General features: G+C 40.2%; 2 protein-coding genes across 2 annotated transcripts in view; one reads left to right on the top strand and one right to left on the bottom strand.

Annotated features, from left to right (window-relative positions):
- The window catches only part of CACNA1C (calcium voltage-gated channel subunit alpha1 C), a 476,353-nt gene that overhangs the window by 452,095 nt on the left and 3,227 nt on the right, over positions 1–21,031 (bottom strand). The window lies entirely within an intron of this gene.
- The window catches only part of DCP1B (decapping mRNA 1B), a 43,300-nt gene continuing 33,910 nt past the window's right edge, over positions 11,642–21,031 (top strand). The window contains exons 1-3 of the mRNA XM_030469436.1: positions 11,642–11,805; positions 12,968–13,008; positions 15,503–15,630. Coding sequence (XP_030325296.1) covers positions 11,653–11,805; positions 12,968–13,008; positions 15,503–15,630 — 322 coding nt within the window. The 5' untranslated portion in view covers positions 11,642–11,652. The remainder of the gene's footprint in view (positions 11,806–12,967; positions 13,009–15,502; positions 15,631–21,031) is intronic.

The following is a 21,031-nucleotide window of genomic DNA, read 5'->3' as shown; positions in this document are numbered from 1 at the left end:
GTGGTAAAATGCTGGAAAGGCTTGCCTTGGAACACTGCGGAATCTCCATATTGCTACTTCTTTTGCTTTCAATTAAAGATCCATCCAGAGTCACTTTTAAGAAAACAACAGATTTTTGATACTTTTTTTCTATTAATGTAGCAGTTTAAGTACACTATTTTCATTTGCAAAAGAACATATTCCTTGGGCACCTGAGAATCAATGAAATGACAAACATGGTCATAATGCTCTCCTAAAATAACAAGATGGATCTGCCATGTGAAAGGAAAAACCCTTAAGTCAAGCCAACTTATTCATTTACGCTGAATGAAAATAGTCATCATTGATGCAGTTAATGCAGATAACCAAATGCTAGAGGAAATAAAACTTCAGAAAAGCTTTATATCATTTCATTGCTTGAAATTTGCACAGACAAGTAAAAGAGGCCCCTCTCCCCTTTTTGATCTAGTTGTTTAGGGGTTGTTTTTGTGGTTGTTTTTTTGGTTTTGTTTTTTTTTTTTTTTTTTTTTTTTACAAGCACACATGCACATACTACCTAAAGCTCAGAAAAAACAGCTTGGTTTATGTAATGTTTGCAAACAGCAATATCCAAGATAGAATGTCAAGAGTAGTACCCTACACCTTTTCCTCCCTGTGTATCCTAAACCACATTTTAAACCACAGTCTCTATTTACATGCAGTTAATTTTAGGATAAAATGTAATTGCTATTTATCAGTTGGTATCAATGATACTAAGACATTTGAAAATGTTAGACTGTATCATCTCTCTTGGAACTGTACAGGAGGGTACAGCAGAGTTACAGCAACAGTTGTCAAGACGTAGAGAAAAACTGATGCTTTCTAGCAGGTTTTTTCTTTTCACATGTATTTCCTCAGTCATTGCAACATTTCTCTTGATGGTCAAAAGACTTCTCCAGCTCTTAAATTTATGTCCCTTTCTTCCTCAAGCAGGCAGAGAAAATGCCTGTTTCTCTGTATCCCTCAGAAACTACTTGGAGACAAAGAGAAAGAAAACGTACATGATGATGCATTTGGTTCCTAATTACTCATTGCTGCATGAGGAGAGACTCTCCATACATTCTGTTCTGTAAGAGCAACTAATCCCAACTGGGTCATGTCACAAGCAGTGATTAAAGTGACCTAAAAAATGGTCATGGCAGAAGGGCAGTTTCCAGTAATGACAACACACTGTTTACCTACCCTTGTGCTCAGAATTTAATACCATCAAAATTCTCCTCTTACTCTACTTCCAGTTATAAAAACTACCTGTATTTTTCTGCCTCAAGATCTACACCACCCTGTCCCTTCTGTTTCATTTTATGCCTAGTGGGTGTTCCATTCTTGCTGCAAGCCTCCTTCAGTTTTGCTCCCCTGCTAATCCTGCCTTCGACTCCACTAGGGGAACCCTTGTCCTACCTCCTGCCTCCTGCACTCCATCCCATTCTTCCTGGTTCTTCCGTCCCCACATCTCATCAACTGTGACCACGCACAGCCTGCTTCCCCAGCTTGTATGCACATGTATTATATAAATGAAAACTCAGTACTATCCTTAGTTCTCGTCCAGTCCTTCTCTCTCCTTTATAATCCAATCTATCGAGTTCTCTCATGCATCTTCTCTTCCTTCTGTCCCCTGTCCCTTCCTCCCCTTCCCCTGCCCCATTGCCTTTTCTTTTTGATTCAGAGATTAAACCAACCAGGCTAACTCTTGCATCAGAAATGAAAAAAAAAAATCATATTGATTAGAACAAGGTCTAAAGGAGTTTTTAAGATGTTAAACTCCTATTTAATAGAGTAGCAAAGGGCTACAAAGATGATTAAGAATCTAAAGCATTTCTACCACAAGGAAAAGCTGGGAAATCAGGGATTGTTCAGCCTAGAGAAAGATCTTATCTTGATATATAAATACCTGAAAGGAGGGTGCAAAGAGGATCTAGCCAGACTCTTTTCAGTGGTGTCCACCAGAAGGACGAGAGGCAACAATAACAAACTGAAGCTCAGAACACAGGAGGTTCCCACTGAACATCAGGAAATGCCCTTTTTTTCCTTTTACTGACCAACTGTGGGCACAGGCTGTCCAAGAAGGCTGCAGTACCTCCCTTACTGGAGTACTGGAGCAACCTGTCTAGCTGACCTCACTTGAGCAGGGTTGGACAATGGGACCTCCAAGAGGTCCATTCCAACCTCAGCCTTCTGTGATTCTAAGAGCACCATGATGTACATTGTAGTATCTGACATGTTAACAACTGAACTCCCTCAGAAGCCATGTAAAACTGTTTCAGAAGGATATTTCCTTAAAGTTGAGAAATAAACCGAGTGAATGACAGAAGCACTCAAAAATAAATAAATAAAAACCCCCAATGTTCTGAACCTTTTTAAATGTTAGTCTTGTTACGTTTACTAGTGCTTGAATGACACACCAACATCATCCTTGATCACAAAATAAGTTCACCTGAGGATTATATTTATAAGATTAATTTAAGCTTATCATAAAATTAAAGTGTTTGGGCAAACCTGCAGGAAAAAGTAAGAGGAAAAAGAAACCTCAATCTCTAACTGCTTATGGAAGTTTTTATTTGAAAAATCTGTGTAGTTCATGTTTCTGTCAAGCAAGGTAATATGCTTGTAAATTTAATCTGACAGAAGACACAGTACAGCATCACCAGAAAATGACAAAATCAGACTGTAGAAGAGGGACTGCCAAATGCCTTCACAGCTCTCAGAATTCACCAGGGGAAACAAATTCACACAAGTACTATAAAGCCAAACTCAGATACCCACTCGAGGCTCGTGGTGTTAATGGCTACAGTTTCCAATTCAAAATCGCATTCAAAGTGTTTAAATCTTCTACTGTTGCCTGCTGGAAGGTGCCTTTGCCCAGATCCATCCCTCCTAACAACCAAGGATAGACTGCATTCATTGTTTCCAAGGGCAACATTTCAAATGTTATCAAGTGCTATCTTCTGGTACAGTCACACAAATATGAGCTTCTTTTTCTACCCAGACCTTTCTTTCTATATCTACAAACCCTAGAGCACCAAAAACAACCAAAATGAAAAAAATAAAATAAAAATTAAGCACTCTGAAGTTTCAGGAAAAAGCAACGCTTCACCCTGCATAACAAAAAAAAGGTCAATTTTCAGTGTGAAGGGAATCTCACTTTGAAACAAGTATCTCACTGAAACTTGTTAGTCAAATAAATCCAGTAACAAATTAAAGAGATCACCCAGAGTGTTGTAACAAAGTGTAAAAATCATGCTATCATCAGTTAGCTGATATTACACTTAAAGACACATACAGTAGCTGTTAAACCTAATTTTAACTACAGATGATACATTTGAGAACTTTCTCAAGCTTTTACCACCTGCAGGATCAGATATGAAATAGCCATTAGTGTCACAAGAATTTCTCTATGGCAATTTCCATGAGGAGCTATGAAAAACACAAAAATATTAGGGGAATATTTGAGGCAGAAAGCCTACTTTACTTGCTTTGTTTTTTTAACTTTAAAGATCCTTCCTTATATCATTTGTCTGTTGTAGTTATCTAGAACTCAGTATTGTTACAACACACTAACTTTATCCACTTGTACTATATCTAAGGCTATGAAATCCTTTATCAGATTAAAAAAACAAAAAACAAACAAAAAAACCCCAAGCAAACAAAACTCAAGAAAGAACTCCAAACCAACAAAACTCAAGATGATACTTATGTCAGCTGATAAGGCAATAATACAAATCCTTTTAATAAAGTTACACTCTAATAGTATAACAGTTTGTAAGAGTTTCACTTAATTCTTCAATTAACTCAGAACAAAACCAAAAAAACACACAAACAAAAAGACCCCAAAAGAATCAAGCTGATTTGCACCTGGAGCTCATTTTAATAGAAAGCTACTTCAGCATCATACTTTTGCCCCTGTACTCAGCCCTGGTGAGGCCACACCTCGAGTACTGTGTCCAGTTCTGGGCCCCCCAGTTCAGGAAGGATATCGAGGTCCTGGAGCAGGTCCAAAGGAGGGCAACCAGGCTGCTGAAGGGACTCGAGCACAGACCCTATGAGGAGAGGCTGAGGGAGCTGGGGCTGTTCAGCCTGGAGAAGAGGAGGCTCAGGGGAGACCTCATCGCTCTCTACAACTACCTGAAAGGAGGTTGGAGCCAGGGGGGGGGTTGGTCTCTTTTCCCAGACGACTTTCAACAAGACAAGAGGGCATGGTCTTAAGTTGTGTCAGGGGAAGTTTAGGTTAGATATTAGAAAGAATTTCTTTACAGGGAGGGTGATCAGGCATTGGAATGGGCTGCCCAGGGAAGTAGTGGATTCTCCATCCCTGGAGATATTTAAAAAGAGACTGGATGTGGCACTCAGTGCCGTGGTCTAGCAACCGCAACGGCGGTTCAAGGGTTGGACTCGATGATCTCTGAGGTCCCTTCCAACCCAGCCAATTCTATGATTCTATGATCTGTATGATCATGGGCACAACTGGCTGTGCCATCCTAGCCCACTGACCAGACTTAGCTCAAGTCTTCTCCAGCCTTGCTACCAGCTTCTTTGCAGCAGCAACTGTGGCAAATCTTTGTGATGACTCCATTTCCCTAATACAGAAAGAGCTCCAGTGTCAGGTGAGGTGTAAAAATGAGGTCCTGACTTAATGTAATTACCTAATGGAATTTTTCATATTAAGAATTAATTAAATGAGGCCATCTTCTCTGTAACTAGTTGGAAAATAGCTCTTTTAGAGCTACAGGTGTTTGATTCTGCCAAATTAAATGGTGATTATCAGAAAGACATGGTTTGAAAGGTATTAGATTAGGTAAGATATAATTATATTATTATATCTTATTAACCTATGGGAAATAGCAGGAATGCCCTATCCTCATCAGTATTTTGGTGGTTTGCCTAGCCAACCAACTGTGTAAGGAATGAAGCTGATGAATCAAAACAGTGCATGGCAGCTTATCAGGATAGCAATAAAGTACTGGCTATCAACAGTATTTTATTAATTATTGAGACATGTAGTTGTGGTAACAAAATTACTGAAGAACTCAAATACTGGCCCCAAATGGTTGCCATCTCATAATAAAATCCAGTGGCATATTTTTAACGGTAATTAGAGTAGTATGGGCATGAAAGTAAAGGAACTTGTAAAGTTAAACCTTATGAGAAATATTACTGAAGGAATTCAGTGATCTCTGCTACATTAAATAAACAGAGTGAAATAAGGCAACAAGTTTTCACATTTTTTTTCTTTGTTATAGCAGAAATGTCAACAATGCTTGTTTACAACATCACCAGTGTTAGACAGAGACTGGAGGATATAATCTAGAATTTTATTAAGAGACCTGATAGCATCATACAATTGTGTAGTTATATGAGGCAGGCAAAGTTTATGGATAGAGGTAACATCTTTTATTGTATCACGTAGTATAATTGGGAAAAATATCCCACGCACAAAAACCTTTTTTTAGGTTTATCATTTTCTCCTTTCTGCTCTACTGAAAGGTAAGACACTGAAATCATACAGCCATTAAACACTGAAAATCTGACATGGATAAAAATCAGTTTATACTGATTATATGTACACATATATATTTTTCTGTATAACACTATAATTCAATGCAATTATATTGATGCAGCCTCTCCCTTCCTCCTCCTGAAACAGTCTTTTCCTGGTATTAATTTTTTTCAGCTCAGATTATGCCCTCTGAAAAATTATTTAAGCCAAATCAAAAAGAATGTTTTACTCCAGAATATATACATAGGAAGTTAAAAAAAAAACCCCAAACCAAAACAAAACTCTGTAGTTCAATTAAAGATGGTAGGGAACTTCCCTTTAGTTCTCCCCGAGCTAAGTCACTGACAGAATCTGGGCAATAAAAAAGGTAAAACTCAGTATCTTGCAAATAAGTGTATAGCAAAAGAAAAGGGTGTATATGTTACCAGAATCCCTTAGCAAAATATAAGTCAAAGAAGGAAGCAGCTTTTTGATAAAAACACAGGCTTTTATACATAGGGGGAAAAAACAACCTTCAGATGAAAATCATAGTAAATTATAGATAATTATTTCATACACAGGATTTATAATATCAGAATTTCAAAACTAACAATGCCAAAGAATAATATCCCATTTTGGTGTGGACTAACATTTGCAGAAAATCTCAAAATGGTCTCATAAACTTCACCAGGGAGCAACATTACAGACTCACATGTGCATGCTAATAACTTAGTACACTGGCATATATCTAGAGAAGGGGAAGAGAGATGTTTTGAATTGGAATGAAAGTAACTAGATCAGGTTTTAGCGTAGAGACATTTTTTAACAACTGTCTTTAATAGCTTGACCCAGTATTTATTTCGGAACCTTTAGCAAATAATAAATTACTAACACAAAGCCTGAAATTGCTTTAACCATTAGGACTGGAGCTCAGAAGTGGTCCAACAATACAGCAAACAATTTCATGAGGAAAGCACTTTAAAGCTGGCTACTGTGAGCACGGAATAAATGCTGGCTGAAAAGACTGCACATTGCAACAGTGCCTGGGAAGGGATGCAGCTAAACCTCCAGCACAACCCCCAGGGCCCTGCTTCCCGAGTGGTGAGAGGTACCCTGCTGCAGACTGGGTAATGAAACCTTGTGGGGTCATTCTGGCTCCTGAAGAGCAACCCACTGCTCCCCAGGAAGCTGGCATGCTCAAAGCACCAGGCACAGCTACCCAAGGGGCCCTAGGGGGTGTAGGAGGAGCTTATTTATTCTGCCTCAGCACCCTTGCTGCTAGCAGGGGTGGCAGAGGTGCCACCAGTCACAGAATGAGAAGGAAATAATGGCTGATTTGGGGGAGGAATAAAAAGGAAAAGGCAACTAGCATGCAATAACAATTCCAAAGGGGATGGAGAAAAGGGAAGTGAAGTAAGTGAGGTGCTCAAAACTACATTTTTTCAAGTGACTCTTGCTGTTTATTAAAATAATTGCTGTTCAGAGAAAGGACTGAATGTGAACAGGTAGGAAAGCAGTCGGTCAGAGCTGTGATCTCAGCAGCAGTATGAACACTTGTTTTCCAATAAGTTGATTTCAGCTGTCTGACCTGTTCACACCGTGCACATACACACCCGTGCCAGTGCACTACCAAGGTGCCAGAATGGCAGGAGTGAGCAGCTGGGACCTAGAGCAGAGGTTGCATGCATCCAGCAGTGCCACCAAATAGATTCACATGAAATCATATTTTAAGTGTCAGTCAATTGCTGTAGGAGGCACAGTTTAATCTTTACAAGTTTCATAGATTCTTGACTGTGAAGCAAAGGCTTGATATCTGTTTGAACAACCCTGTGAAAAGATTTGCCTAGCAATCTTAATGTTTACTAGTAATGGAAACCCTTAAGAACATCATTTTGTGTGGATTTTGCCTTAAATAACTAAGGATATTACCTACACAAAATCCCTTTCATTCCATGTAAAAATCATCAGTGTGTTGTTTTTTAAACAGAATAGTATCCAGGTGGGTGGAAGAGAAAAACGTGACATTCTAATTACATATTTCATAAAATTATGACATTCTGAAAATTAGAAAATGACTTTGTTTCATAAACAAATTACATCTAAATCATTCAAACTCAATTAGTTATGGACTACTGTAAGCAAATAACTGCATTTTAAAAAACCAACCTTTTAAAGCAATGACATTTTTGCTGAAACTTTCTTAACTTTTTTTGATGCAGTGAGAATTCACAGTATTGTTGCTCTTAAGAAGATCTTGTTATGCTGGAAAATTGTCAGTCTACCATCAAGTGATCCCATAAAGCAGGGCAGAACTAATGGCTTTATTAAGTACTTTTACTTCAGGCTAAATGGAAAGAGCAATTACACCCCACTTATACAAGCAAAACAGCAGGAACTAGCAGAAGTTACCTCACCATGCAACAGAAAATATAAAAAGGCCTGATCAGAATCTTGACAGATTTGCTGACTCAAAACACAGAGCTAGGGAACTGTCTGTCCAGCTGGGTTAGAAAGTGACACAGTAATGCAGGAGGAAGGTAATTCTAAAGAAGCAGCCACAAACAGGGCACCAAAAACAGAGAGATAAAATTTTTGACAGGCCAACTTCATAATATTTAACCTATAGGTGGATTTTTTTTTTCCCCATTGAGATCAAGGAAAGAGAACCCTCTGCAATCTTTGTCTGTCAAGAGAAGGGCGCAAGAGACAAAACTGACCCAGTCAGTCTGTCTCTCTTAACATAAGAAACATGCAAGGCTTCCAGTATTGGCTACTACCTGGCAACAACAGAAACAAGGTCTGTTGTAAATGTTGAAAGAAACTTATTTCTGCTTCAAACATTTTTTTCAATTGGGCTGAAATACATCCTCTAAATTCTGCATAATGCTTTTTCCTACCCGATCACGGTTAATAGTAACTACTTTTAGTTCCAATCAATAGGCTTTGAACATACATATACAGTTCCTACAACACAATCTTCTTTACAGGACTTTGTAATACCCCATCCCTGACAACACCAAAAAAACCAAGAAAGGTACCTTGCTGCAGGGTGCAAAGGAATCTAGAAAGAGAAACTCCAAGAGTGGAACTCATAGATTTTGTCACTTCTAGACCTCGGTGATAAGTTGGGACTAGTAAGCAGGAAAACTGACAAAGAATTGGAGATTGAGATGGTAATGAGAAACTTCAGCACATGCAGAGAGATGTGGTTAGGTGTGCCTGGAAACTGGGAACTGATGACTACCTAATCAGCAAAAAGACTAATTGTCCCTCTGATCACTGTTTGAGCAACATGACTTGTCTTTCCTACTTACTACTTTTTCTTTTTTTCCTGTTCTACTCTGTTCCTTTCCAGACCAAAACCAGCAGTTTCACTTGTCCAACACCAGCCCATGTATCTTTCTTGCTGTAAGTCAGCCAGAGCTTTGCAACAGAACTGCTTAGAGCCATTTTCCTATCATGCGTATACCAAAAGCCACTTAAAAACTTCTAAACTCTAAAGCTGTGTTTCATCATAGCCCCAACCAGACACAAGATGGCTTTAGAAAAAGAGCAACTAAAAGTGAGATGGTTTATAACAAGAGAATATGTATAGAGGTTTCTTCTGCCACAATATGCTCACAGAGCAAGCTGTAGGTCCTTGTTCTTAGTAACAAAATTTTCAGTAGCCTTCTGGGCTACAACATAACCTACATGTTCTCAAGAGTCCCAGAGAACAATCTCTCATTCTGTCCTTTCTGAAAGCATGCCTCTTCCTAACTCCACTCAAGAGACTCACTGTTCCTACATTTAATGATATGAATTCCTAGATTGCTGTCTCTCAGTTCTCCCCTATCCCCACTTCACACCGTGGAAACTTTTTCATCCGTGCTTGCCCTTTTGCTCTCAAAACAAATGCTGCTGCTGCTGCTCACCCTATCCTACAGGCTACATCTGGCCTAGAGTAAAAAGGAGGGAAGAAAACAAAATGGCAGTATTCATCTCCTCTGTCCAGCTACTACTCCCCTAGAACGTTGTGTTAGGGATATTGGAAACCAACAAGATAACATCCATTACCTTTGCATTTAGATATTCCAGGGTATCTCATTCTCTGGAAGCAAATATATCATCCTGTTGCTTACATATACAGAAGGTGGTAACTCCTTTCAAATTGCTACATTCATCTGAGGTGATGAAATTAAAAATATTTGTTCTTGAAGGGGGTTCAGGCTGAACAGTTAAGCAAATCTTTTAATGTAAGTACATATTGAATTCATCAGCATGCCACATAAAGCTCATATATTTGCTGTAAACTGTTGCTATCAATAGATTAATAATAAATATGTGTGCCTGACAGGAAAATATGGTAACTAAATTCATGGTCTTCTCCATCTGTTCCTCTGCTGTTTGTGTATCTCCATATCATAGTAGGTTGTTTATGTCTCAGCCTCTTGTCACATGTATGCCTGTATGTATATATACACACACACACACTGCTTCTATGGTGGCTTAGCTTGCACTTATGGGCTGTTCTGTTGTTTAGGTTTTGCTTTTGTCTTTTTTCATATAAGTCTCTATTCTTTTTTTCCCTAAGTTCTAAGCCTGTGAGTGTATGCCAGCAAATACAGACCGTGTATCCTCATTGATCTGAACCAACTTATTTTCCTGTTTGAGTGCAGTATGTGCAATGCCTTGGTGCAGCTGTGTGAGCACATGGGAAGCACTCACACCCGAACAGATACATGTGCTAACTTTACACATGTGCTTAGACACACCTATAATCTTGCCTCAAGTACACCAGTGTGCCCAAATCATAAAACTATAGAATATGCCAAGTTGGGAGGGAACCATCAGGATCATCAAGTCCAACTCCTGTCCTTGTGTAGGGCACCCCCAGAATCACACCACGTGCCTGAGAGCATCATCCAAACGCTTCTTGAATTCAGGCAGGCTTGGTGCTGTCACCACTTCCTTGGGGAGCTTGTTCCATTGCTCAAATGTCCTCTGGGTGAAAACTTTGTCCTAATATCTGACCTAAACCTCCCCCGACTCAGCTTCTTACCATTTCCCCAAGTCCTGTCCTGGGTCACAGGAGTGAAGAAATTAGTGCCAGTCCCATCTCTTCCCCCTGTGAGGAAGCAATGTACTGCGATGAGGTCACCCCTCAGCCTCCTCTTCTCCAAACTGAACAATCCAAGTGACCTCAGCTGCTCCTCAGAAGTCATCCCCTCCAGACCCACCACCATCCCTGTTGCTCTCCTTTGGATGCTCTCCAGTAGCTTGACGGCTTATTTATACTGCAGTGCCCAAAAGCACACACAGTACTCAAGGTGAGGCCATACCAGTGCAGAGAAGATCGGGACAATCACCCACTTCCCTTCACTGGCTGGTGACGCTGTGCCTGATGCACCCCAGGGCACAGTTGGCTGCCAGGGGACACTGCTGGTTCATACTCAGTTTGCCATCAACCAGGTCCACCCAACTGCTCCCAACTGTACATGAAGTATGCAGAAAGCCTTATGGCTGGACTTGATGATCTATGGTTGGACTTGATGATCTTAGAGGCCTTTTTCAACCTTAATGACTCTATGAAAAAGCTCCACCCTGGAGCATGTGGCTCCCAGCCCTCCTGAGGCTTTGTAGGCTGTGGCTCACACCACACCTTCTCCCGCTCAGCCTAAGGGGCTGAGCCTAGTGGGCAGGCAGGACTCAGCTCAGCAAGGACTCAGCTCAGCAAGCGCCCAGGCCTAGGCTGCAGACAAGGGAACCATGTTGTTTCTCAAGCGCAGAGCTGTCCCTCTGGAGAGGAAACCATACAGTAGCCTCCCCAGTTCCCCTGAACATGATGGGCCCCAGCACAGCGGGCGAAACAGCCAAGAGAGGCGGGGGACTGCCGGCGGAGGCACCGCGCTACCCCGCGGCGGGCCCCGCCAGACCGCCCCTCGGCTTGCCCCGTCGCCAATGGCAACAATCCGAAGCTGCCGGCGCTCGGCGCTCGATTGCGGCGGCTGGGCCGCTCCCGCCCGCCCTCGCTCCGACTGGGAGGGGAGGACGGGGAGCGGGAAGCGGGGGAGGAGAGGGGAAGGGGGGGGGATCGGAGAGGGCGGCGTGGGAGCCGCCACCCTTCCTCTCGGCGCTGGATTGGTTGCGCCTACGAGGAACCCTGTGTTGTTGTCGGAGGCAAAATGGCGGCGGCGGTGGCCGGGGCCGCCCTGCTGGGCAAGGGGCTGGACATCAGCCTGGCGGCGCTGCGGCAGCACGACCCTTACATCAGCAGCATCGTGGACGTGGCCAGCCAGGTGGCGCTCTACAGCTTCGGGCACCGCGCCAACGAGTGGGTACGTCAGGCCGCCCCTCCCCGGCCCCTCCGCCGCCTCAGGCGGGGCGGGGACAGGAGGCAGAGACCCCGCCTACACCTTTTTTTTTTTTTTTTTTTTTTTTTTTTTTTTTTTTTTTTTTGAGTGGGTGGGTGGGTGCGTCGAGGAGTAGGCTCCGCCTCTCCTTCTTGCGCCGTGGAGGAGAGGAAAGAGGGGGTAGCCATGGTGGCTGAGGTGCGAGGATCCCTCCCGGGGGGGGGGCGGATTTTTGGCCCAGCCGGAGGTGCTCCCTGCCCTCACTTAAGCCCAGTGATGGGTTGTGCCTGGATCGGCCTCTCTTAGGAGAGTGGGGAAGCCCTGTGACGCCTTGGGAAGCGGGTTGGGAAAAGTTAGAGGGGTTATTCAAGGCCTGCAGGGTGGGCTTGTAGGAGACTTAGGGTTTAAACCAGGTGGCCCGGCCTCAGGAGGTGGTCCTCTGCTATCCCAGAGGCTTTAGTGGAACTACATCATAGAATGGTTTGGGTGGTTGGAAGGGACCTTAAAAATCGTCTAGTTACAACCCCCTGCATGGGCAGGGATGCCTCCCACTAGACCAGGCTGCTCCAAGCTCCATCCAGCCTGGCCTTGAACACCTCCATGGAGGGGGCAGCCACAACTTCCCTGGGCGACCTGTAAAGGAGTGTTGGAGTTATCAGTACTAAGAGGGCTATTTAGAAGTAAAAAACTTAGGGAATCGTTTGACAGTTCTGGCTTCATGGTTTGCTGTAACAGAGGGACTTAGGGCCTCTGTTTGAAGAAGTCATGCAATCAGCCTTTTTTGTGGTTTCTCCCTTTCCAGTACTGAGTGTAACCCCTGAGGGCAGGTGTCATTTGGAAACTCCTTTCTCTGAATCTGGCCTATGTGTCACTCTTGGGCGTAGTGTAAAAATCATCCAGCACAATGTTTAGCCTCATGATGTCAAGCACTACGCTTTTTCATACCTTCTCATAAAACTTGGTTGACCTGTGCTAGCTCTAGTCTGTTGCCACCATCTGACAAAGTTGAGTTTAGTTATTTTTTGTGTGTCTTAGGTCAGAGTGATGTAACTGATGTTATTGCTAAAACAGAGATAAAGGAGTGGCTCACTGGTGGCTTCCAAAATGCTCCCCTGATTTCAATTTTCTTTGCTTTCCTTTCCTTCAGGAGAAGACTGATGTGGAGGGAACACTGTTTGTTTACACAAGGTGAGGACATAAAGTTTAACGTCTGTAAATAAAACTCAGATGTGGAAAAGCTAGCTGGGATGTAGTGTGGCTGTATGAAGTAAAGTGTTTCTCCTTGTTCAAGGCTGAAAAGAAACTGAAACTGGCAGAGGCACATGCAGGGAGGAAAAAAACTGGGAAGGAGATGTCACCTTGTATTTGGATAAAACTTCCAAATGTAATTTAAATCTCAAGACAAGTAAACCATAGAAATCTGTTGCATTGTTTTAAATAGGATGTAGCATTGCAGTTTAAAAGTTGCCCTAACTAAAAGCAAATAGTGTATTGAATAATAATATTTTTAAAGGGAATTGTAGTGTTGCATTCCTTTTGTAGGGAACTTCTATTTTGTTTGTGTCTGGTTATTCATTTTCCTTGCATATTTCATTCAACATTTTGGATGGTTTTAGTGCTTTCTTTTACAAGCAACTCTATTTGTGGCTTTCCAGAGCATTGGTTACATCATTTATGTCAGTATATACCTTAGATGTATTGGCCTATGTTTAGGTTTCCAAGTTAATGCCCACCATTTGCCTTTGACTGTTATTAAAATCAGAAAATAATAAGAGTAAGCAGATCTTGCAGTAGCTGCTGGGATGGGGTGCCCAAACAGTAGCTTTCTCATTTAACTTTTATGTTGGTGAGGATATGGTAGGAGAACTGAGAAAGCAAGAGATGTAGATGAAAACTGACAGAGAGGCCCAAGAGACTGAGCTTTCTGTGAAGTGGAAACACTAGTTTCAATCTCTTGAGCTCTTTTGTACCAGCAGTGGAAGCCGTCATCAGTAACTTTTCTAAGCTGCTTTCAGGTAAGCAGAGATAAGAGTCTATTACCACTAAAAGAAGGAAGAACTGGCACTTAGTTATGGTAGCAGCTGGCCAGTTGCCTACAGCAAAACAGAATTGATATTTCTCTTCGTACATTGGTTTTAACACTCCAAAACTGACAACCTATAACCTGGCACTTCTGGCATCCATGACCTTTCACTGTTCTTTTTGTTGGCTGAGGTGGTTTCCACCTACCACAGAGACTGCTGCCCTGTAGGCAACATTATGAAACAGGTTGTAAGCTCTTGAGTAACATCATACATTGCCTTTTCCATCAGTTTTAATTTCTATTTCCTGTGGCTTTGAACAGTGTCATAAAGTCTAGTGGAAAAACCACTGTCAACAGACTGTAGGTTGGATACTGCTGATGTTGCCTTTGTTGCTCCTCGTTACTGTTGTGGCATTGTAAAGAAATGTGACCGTTTTAATTGAGCTGACTTATTTATCACTTATCTCATGTTTGTGAATTCTTGGGAACAGTCTGAGTATCAGACTTCCAACTGGATTAACACCAGTGGAAGTGGACTCTTTTTGTTTCTCATTTTAGTTTTTTTTTTTAAGCGAAGTACTGACTGTTGCAAAGCAAGGAATCTTGTTAAGGGTTCTACTTTTATTTAGTTTTCTATAGACTCCAATCCTGTAGGGAAGGTTCCTGTGCTTTGGATTTCATAAAAAATCCACCCACCAGGAATTACTGGAGATGGCACTTTTCTCGAATATCTAGCCATCATCTTTTCCTTTATTGGCATAGTTGGTTTGAAATTAGCATATCCTGTTAGTATTGTGGTGGATTCAGCAGCTCACAGTAATAAAAATTACCTGCCTTGAAGTGTAACCCCCCAGGAAGAGCATAATGATTTAGAGTCATAGAATAATAGAATGGTCTGGGTTGGAAAGGGCCTTAAAGATCATCTGGTTCCAACCCCCATGCATGGGCAGTGACACCTCCCACTAGACCAGGTTGCTCAAAGCCCAACCAGCCTGGCCTTAAAAAATTCCAGGAAGGGGGCAGCCACAGCTTCCCTGGGCAACTGGTCCCACTGTCTTGCCTCCTTATCATTTGTCCTTATGCTTTAGGTGATACAGAAAATCCTGTCTGAGGTGGTGTGACTGTTACTCTCTTCAGTTGTTAACTTGAGTGCTAAAAATATGCTCCCTCTGGCCTGTTACTCAATCGTTCTAATTGCTGTTATCTACTCCAGTGAGAAACTATAGGGTAGATGGTGGTAATTGGATAATGTGATGCTAATGGCCTGGGACAAAGAGGCTTTTTGTGACAGCTTGTCTGTTCAGAAGTTGAGACCCTTGTATCTTGAAGTGAAAACTTGATATTCAGATCTGATTATACTGTGACTGAATCATTGGACCTCAAATGGTAGCATCACAGATGTGAAACACTCTGGAGCTATTGTGAGACCGATGGTGCTTCTGTTAGTTGTCATACATAATGTATGGTTTTCACATAATTAAAAGGCTTGCATGACATTCTTCTACAGGAGTCAATTGTTATTTCCTTGTCAACAAAATTAGATTTTTGTCATATATTTAATAAATTTAAAAAAATTTTTTTTGAGAACTATACAACAAATACATTCTAGTAATTTATTTTTTCTTTGACTTGATATGATTTCTAATTGATGATTTTCAGATCAGCCTCTCCAAGGCATGGCTTCACAATTATGAACAGACTGAGCATGGAAAATCGAACAGAACCTATTACTAAAGACCTTGATTTTCAGCTGCAGGACCCTTTTTTACTCTACAGAAATGCAAGATGTAAGTATGTGATAGGAAAATGTCTGCTTCTCCTCAGAGTCTGTTCATGGTTTAAGGCAGTGAAAATTATTAGACTGCAGCTTTTAAGGGCGGAAACTAGCTGGTTAACAGTTACAATCTAAGGAATCCTTGTTGCTTTTTGATGTGCTGAAAGAGCCACTGAGTGCTCCCAAAAGTGCTACTCTTACAAAAAAATATATTAGAATATGTTTAACAGTAACCTCTTCCTTTAACTTACAAATTGTAGACCATTATTTTTGTGTGCATGTGATATGTGTTGAAACTCATGTGTGCTCTGAATATCCCCTGGTCAGTGTTGGGAAGTCTGATCATAAAGGAGATCTACTGAGGGCTGGAGTAATATGTGTAGCCTTGGTTTTCTGCATCAAAACAGACAAATGCAGCCAATTCAAAACCTGTCTTCTGCTCCAGCTCCAAAATACTCTCCGTACAGGAAGCTGGAAGGTAGGTTACTTCTAAACCATGAGGAATAATTCTTGACAGCATAGTGTTGTTCCTAATTTAAACCCTAATAAAAGACAAAGTTATTATTTTAGGCTCTGTGCTTTTCTTGCATGATTATACAAGAATTAGCAAGTGTCAGGCAAATTCATAAATAAGTGGAAGACATGAGAAAGCTGTACTTTTACATGCAAATATACGTATGAATTATTATAATATGCAGTTACTTGAGAATGAGCAGTTACAAATTTACTCTTCATTTATGAGCTTGGAAGCAGAGTCGTAGTATGATCTATACTTTGTGCTTGATGCATAAAAGCAGATTGCAAATATGTTTTATGTGAACTGTGATGCAGAAATGTTCTCTCTGGATGAAGTAAAAGTGGAGGAAATTCGGGCATAAAAAGCAGCCCAGTTTGATAATCTGCTAGACCTGTTTACTTCCTAAAGTGTAAAAAGGGGTTGGAAAGTACATCAAGAGGGAATCCTGTTGTTTGCATAGGCTATGTGGTAGAAACAGTGGAGAATTAGCTTTTAAATAACCTAAACAAAACTTCTCATCTTGAAAGCATTTGATAGACCAACCAATTCCCAAAGAAACTGAAAAGTAATGCAGACGTCTCCAGGCTAATCTAGACTAGACCAGACTGTAGGTTACCATGAGACTTATTTACTCCATCAGATGTTGAAGTCTTTCCTATGTATATGTAATCTTTTTTATCTAGTTTTGGAATTCCACTAGGATTTTATTTATGTGTAGACTAATGGCTACTTTTTAAAATCTGAGCTAATAATTTTTCTGTTTTGTTGAGACAGTTGGTATTAAAGAGTAATTCAAGTTCAGTTTTATGCTCACGTGAAGAAAGACAGTTTTTAGTCTGAGTACTACAAGTAAGCTGGTTTGTTTTTCTATTAGGAGAAAAACTGTGGGTTTTGAAGGGCGGGTATAAGATATTTGTTTACTAAGAGATGTGAGAATTTTAGATTTGCAGTGTCTCAAGTGTAAGTACTGGGCCTTTGTTCAAGAAACTTGTCCAGGGCTTTTTGGCTAATTGTGCAATAGCAAAATGCAGAAGGCTTCTTTTCTGTGTTCTTCAGTCTAGGCAATGATTCTTTTAGGGCAGTTACTGCTGAACAGTTTGTTCTGTGTCAAGGCTTCTCTTTCTCACATTGCCCTGCCAGTGAGTAGGCTTGGGGCACAGAAAAATTTGGGAGAGGTTTCACATGGGACAGTTGACCCCAACTAATCAGATGCCCCCGACCATGATGTCAGTCTCAGCAATAAAAGCTGGGGCAAGACAGAGGAAGGGAGTTTTGGAATGAAAGCATTTGTTTTCCCAAGTAACCATTACATGTGATGAAGCCTGCTTTCCTGCAAATGGCTGAGTGTCAGCCTGTTGGTAGTGAATTGAATCCCTATTTTGCTTTGCTTGCACAGGCATCTTTGCTTTACCTATTAAACAGAATTTCTTATCAACCCAAAAGTTTTCCTATTTTTGCCCTTCTGTTTCTTTTTCCATCCCATAGAGTGGACGAAGTGAGCAACCATGTAGGGCTGAGCTGCCACCTAGGGTGAACCCACAACACCTACACTGACAATTTGCTAGTGGGAAGAGGAAAGTTTTGACACATTTCTTTCAGTTTAGGATCTCTCAGCCAAAAGATTTGATAGCTCCTTGACCTCATGACACTTTTTACTGTATCACTGAATGCAACCATGAAAGAAGAAGTAACAAGAACTCTAGCCCAGTTTTATAAAGTCATCATCAGTCAGGCTTTCTGGATCTGATTTTACCATGGTTAGCTGTTTGATATAACTATGGTTAAATCTGTATCTGTTACTTAATTTGAATTGTTTTGTTTTTGTTTTTGTTTTTGTCTGAGAGAATACTGTGTTTGCTTCACTGAAAAAATCCACTGGTTCAGGATTTCACTTAGTATCAGATGTGTTCCAGGTGTAGGAATATGTTACATACACTAGTTATGTATCGTCCTAAAATACTCTTACAAAGGCGTAATAATTTGTTCTTCAAGAAAACTGAAAGTCTTGGTATTTAAAGGGAAAACTTCTGTTTTCTCAGATTTTTCACAGAAACATCTGTTCCCAAATCAAAAGGACCCATAGAAGAAAAGTTATTTAGCAACTCATTTGACTTTTACATGTTTTGTTTATGTCCCTACAAATTGTTCATGTGGCAATTTCTCTACTGAGATGGAGTCCTCTAGCCCTTTCTTCATTATTGTGTATTTCAAAGCCTTTACTACATAAAATAAAGGAACCTCCTCAATATTAATATGTGTTTTGCCAGGGTCTCATTCTTAAGATAATTTCCTATAATTTGCTTGCATTTTGCTTTATAATACAACTTGTCTTTATAACTTTTTTTTTTAGTATTATTTTTATCTCCTGATTCCAGATACTAACAAGTACTCAATAGTAGCTTTTCACTTGGCAAAACAGTGTAGAGTTTGTTAATACATAACAGGATCTGGAAATAAGTTCCCACTTCCTAACCTTTTGTTTGACTTGGTAATTCTTACTCTATTTTCCATACATATCTCCTTCTTAGCTATAACAAAAGTAGCAGAGTTTCCTTTTTTTGGTAATTGTCATAGATGCTTTCCCATGTTACAGGGCTTACATTTGGATTTGGTGACAATGTAAATTTCATAAAAATACAAAAACAAGCAATTGGAGGAATGAAGCAGTCCTGCCCAGTGTTTTCTTTCTTGCAATAATCTGAACATTTGTTGAAATCAACTTCATTTCCATACAGCCAAATATCTGTGGCTGGTTGGATCACACAGTCTAAAATAAGTGCTTTTGGAAGCAAAAGGTGGTATTTGTGTACTGGACAAGTCTGCAAACATTTTGTCATGTTATAGTAAAGATTTCTTTGCATCCAATATATGATTACAATGGAAAAACTTTCCAAAATTACACACAATAAAATTTTATTACTTAGAAAAGTAATATTTTGATCTTTTACTTTATTGGTTTTCGTATTTCTTCTGCTGTTCCATATGAACTTTGTCATCTAAAGCTGAAATGCTATCTAAACACCATGTTGCAGACACATACAGGCTAATCCCAGGACTTTTCAGGATGTATTCACTGGTCCATGCCAGTGAATGTTTTCCCTGATCCACTATTTCAGAGAAAATTTTAGTTTAGGAAATCTGGTAGGCAGGATTAATTTCAAAACCAGAAGGGAAGCTCAGATTATGTGTTTGAATGCCAGCAAAAATCTTTGTCCACCAAGAAACAGAAGATAAATAGATCAAATAGGTATTTTCAGTTTGACCTTTAAAATTACATAGTTGTCTGACTGCAGTGTTAGATGCTTTCTGTCTCTGAGCAAGTAAGACAGTAATTCTGTTTTGTTTAGAAAATTAATAATTACAAGGGTTTAAATTTTTTTCCAGAGTTCTATATTTCAGTAATAACAACCACATAATTACTTTTTTCCCTTAATCTTTGGTGGTATTTTTTTGTGAAAACCAATGTTTAGAGCCCTTTGCTTAAGACTTGATGCTGATTACTATGAAATAGTTCAGAAAAAGCACATAACTAACATGTAAAATAGCGCATAAAATAACCGAATTTTCTCCTTTTAGCACTAGTCAGCCATATAATAGTTTACTCAAAATTATTCCCAACTGTATATTGTATGAGATGTATATGGGTGTATGCTCCATCACTGAATTATTTCTTGAGTGGGCTGATTTATCATTTCATCATTGAATGCTGGTTTTCACGCTTACCGGACACAGAATTTGGTGAGTATTAAGTTGCATATCATAGAGCCAGCTCCACTTGGAGTATTTCAGCTGCCAGAAAAAAATGCAAGATCCTATCTTATAATAGCTATTAGTATGCAAATTTTGCCAATGATCAATACAGGTTAATTGGGTGCTTTTGTGCAGTAGCAAGTGGAGAAAGAAACTGTGTGACAGATGAAGAAATATTCTATATTGGGCTAGATTCTATCTACACCTATTTGGGCATAGAAGTTATTGTTCATTTCTGTGCCACGACTGTAGCTAGGACTTTGACCATTCTAAATGAAACTTGAAACTAAATGAAGCTTCCTAGTCAGGTGTAGCATATTCTACTGAATTTGAGCTTTTGCAGAGCTTTGGGGAGTGATACACAGGCAGGCTAGACATGCCCAGCCACCTCTCAGAAACAGGTGATATGTACACAGCCTCATACTAGTTTCACTTGCCCAGTTTAACATTCCAAGGTATGTCTATCACAACCCTAAAAATGTGGTATTACTTTCCCAGATTCTCATACTGCAAAGATGTCCAGTAGATGAGAGGGGGAGAGGGCAGCTTGTCAGCTGTCCAAAGAAGTAGCCTAAACGTTGTTTTACTTTTGTTTGGAAGGAGGGGTTCCTTGTAGGTCATAAATATTTGTGTATGAAAATTTTTCCAACTATGTATTTGGGGGCGAGTGGTTGTAAAATGTTTAGGAAAAAATAATGGTATATTTTTTTCCCCAAACTATTGTTTCTCATTCTAAAACTGTGTTAGAGGATCGTAGAGCCCTCTCAAATAGAACAATTCATCTTGGAAACTCATTATGGCTCATTTCAGCTCACCCTTCTAAGTAAATATATGCTGGTAAAAAATGCTAAACAGATAATGAGTGTCCCACTTCTGAAGGCCTTTCTGAAGACCCATAAAAGCTCTAAGCAGCATTTCTTTTGTAAGAAAAACATCTAGTCTGTTAGAAGTTTAGTTCTGAAGGGAAAGCAGGATTCAACAGTAGTAGAATTTGAGTGATATGTAAAAATGAGTCTGTTATGAAGAGACATCTTCTTTTGGATACTATAGTGTCTTTTTCACCCTGAAATATGTTCTTAGTCTATCTTACATTATATTCCATAATTCACTGTTTAAAATAATCTTCTTTTTTCTGCAATGTGTTTTA

This window comes from Calypte anna, chromosome 1, assembly GCF_003957555.1.
Source record: "Calypte anna isolate BGI_N300 chromosome 1, bCalAnn1_v1.p, whole genome shotgun sequence".
Lineage (NCBI taxonomy): Eukaryota > Metazoa > Chordata > Aves > Apodiformes > Trochilidae > Calypte > Calypte anna.
Note: the sequence above shows the minus strand (reverse complement) of the source record. Positions and strands in the feature narration are given on the sequence as shown.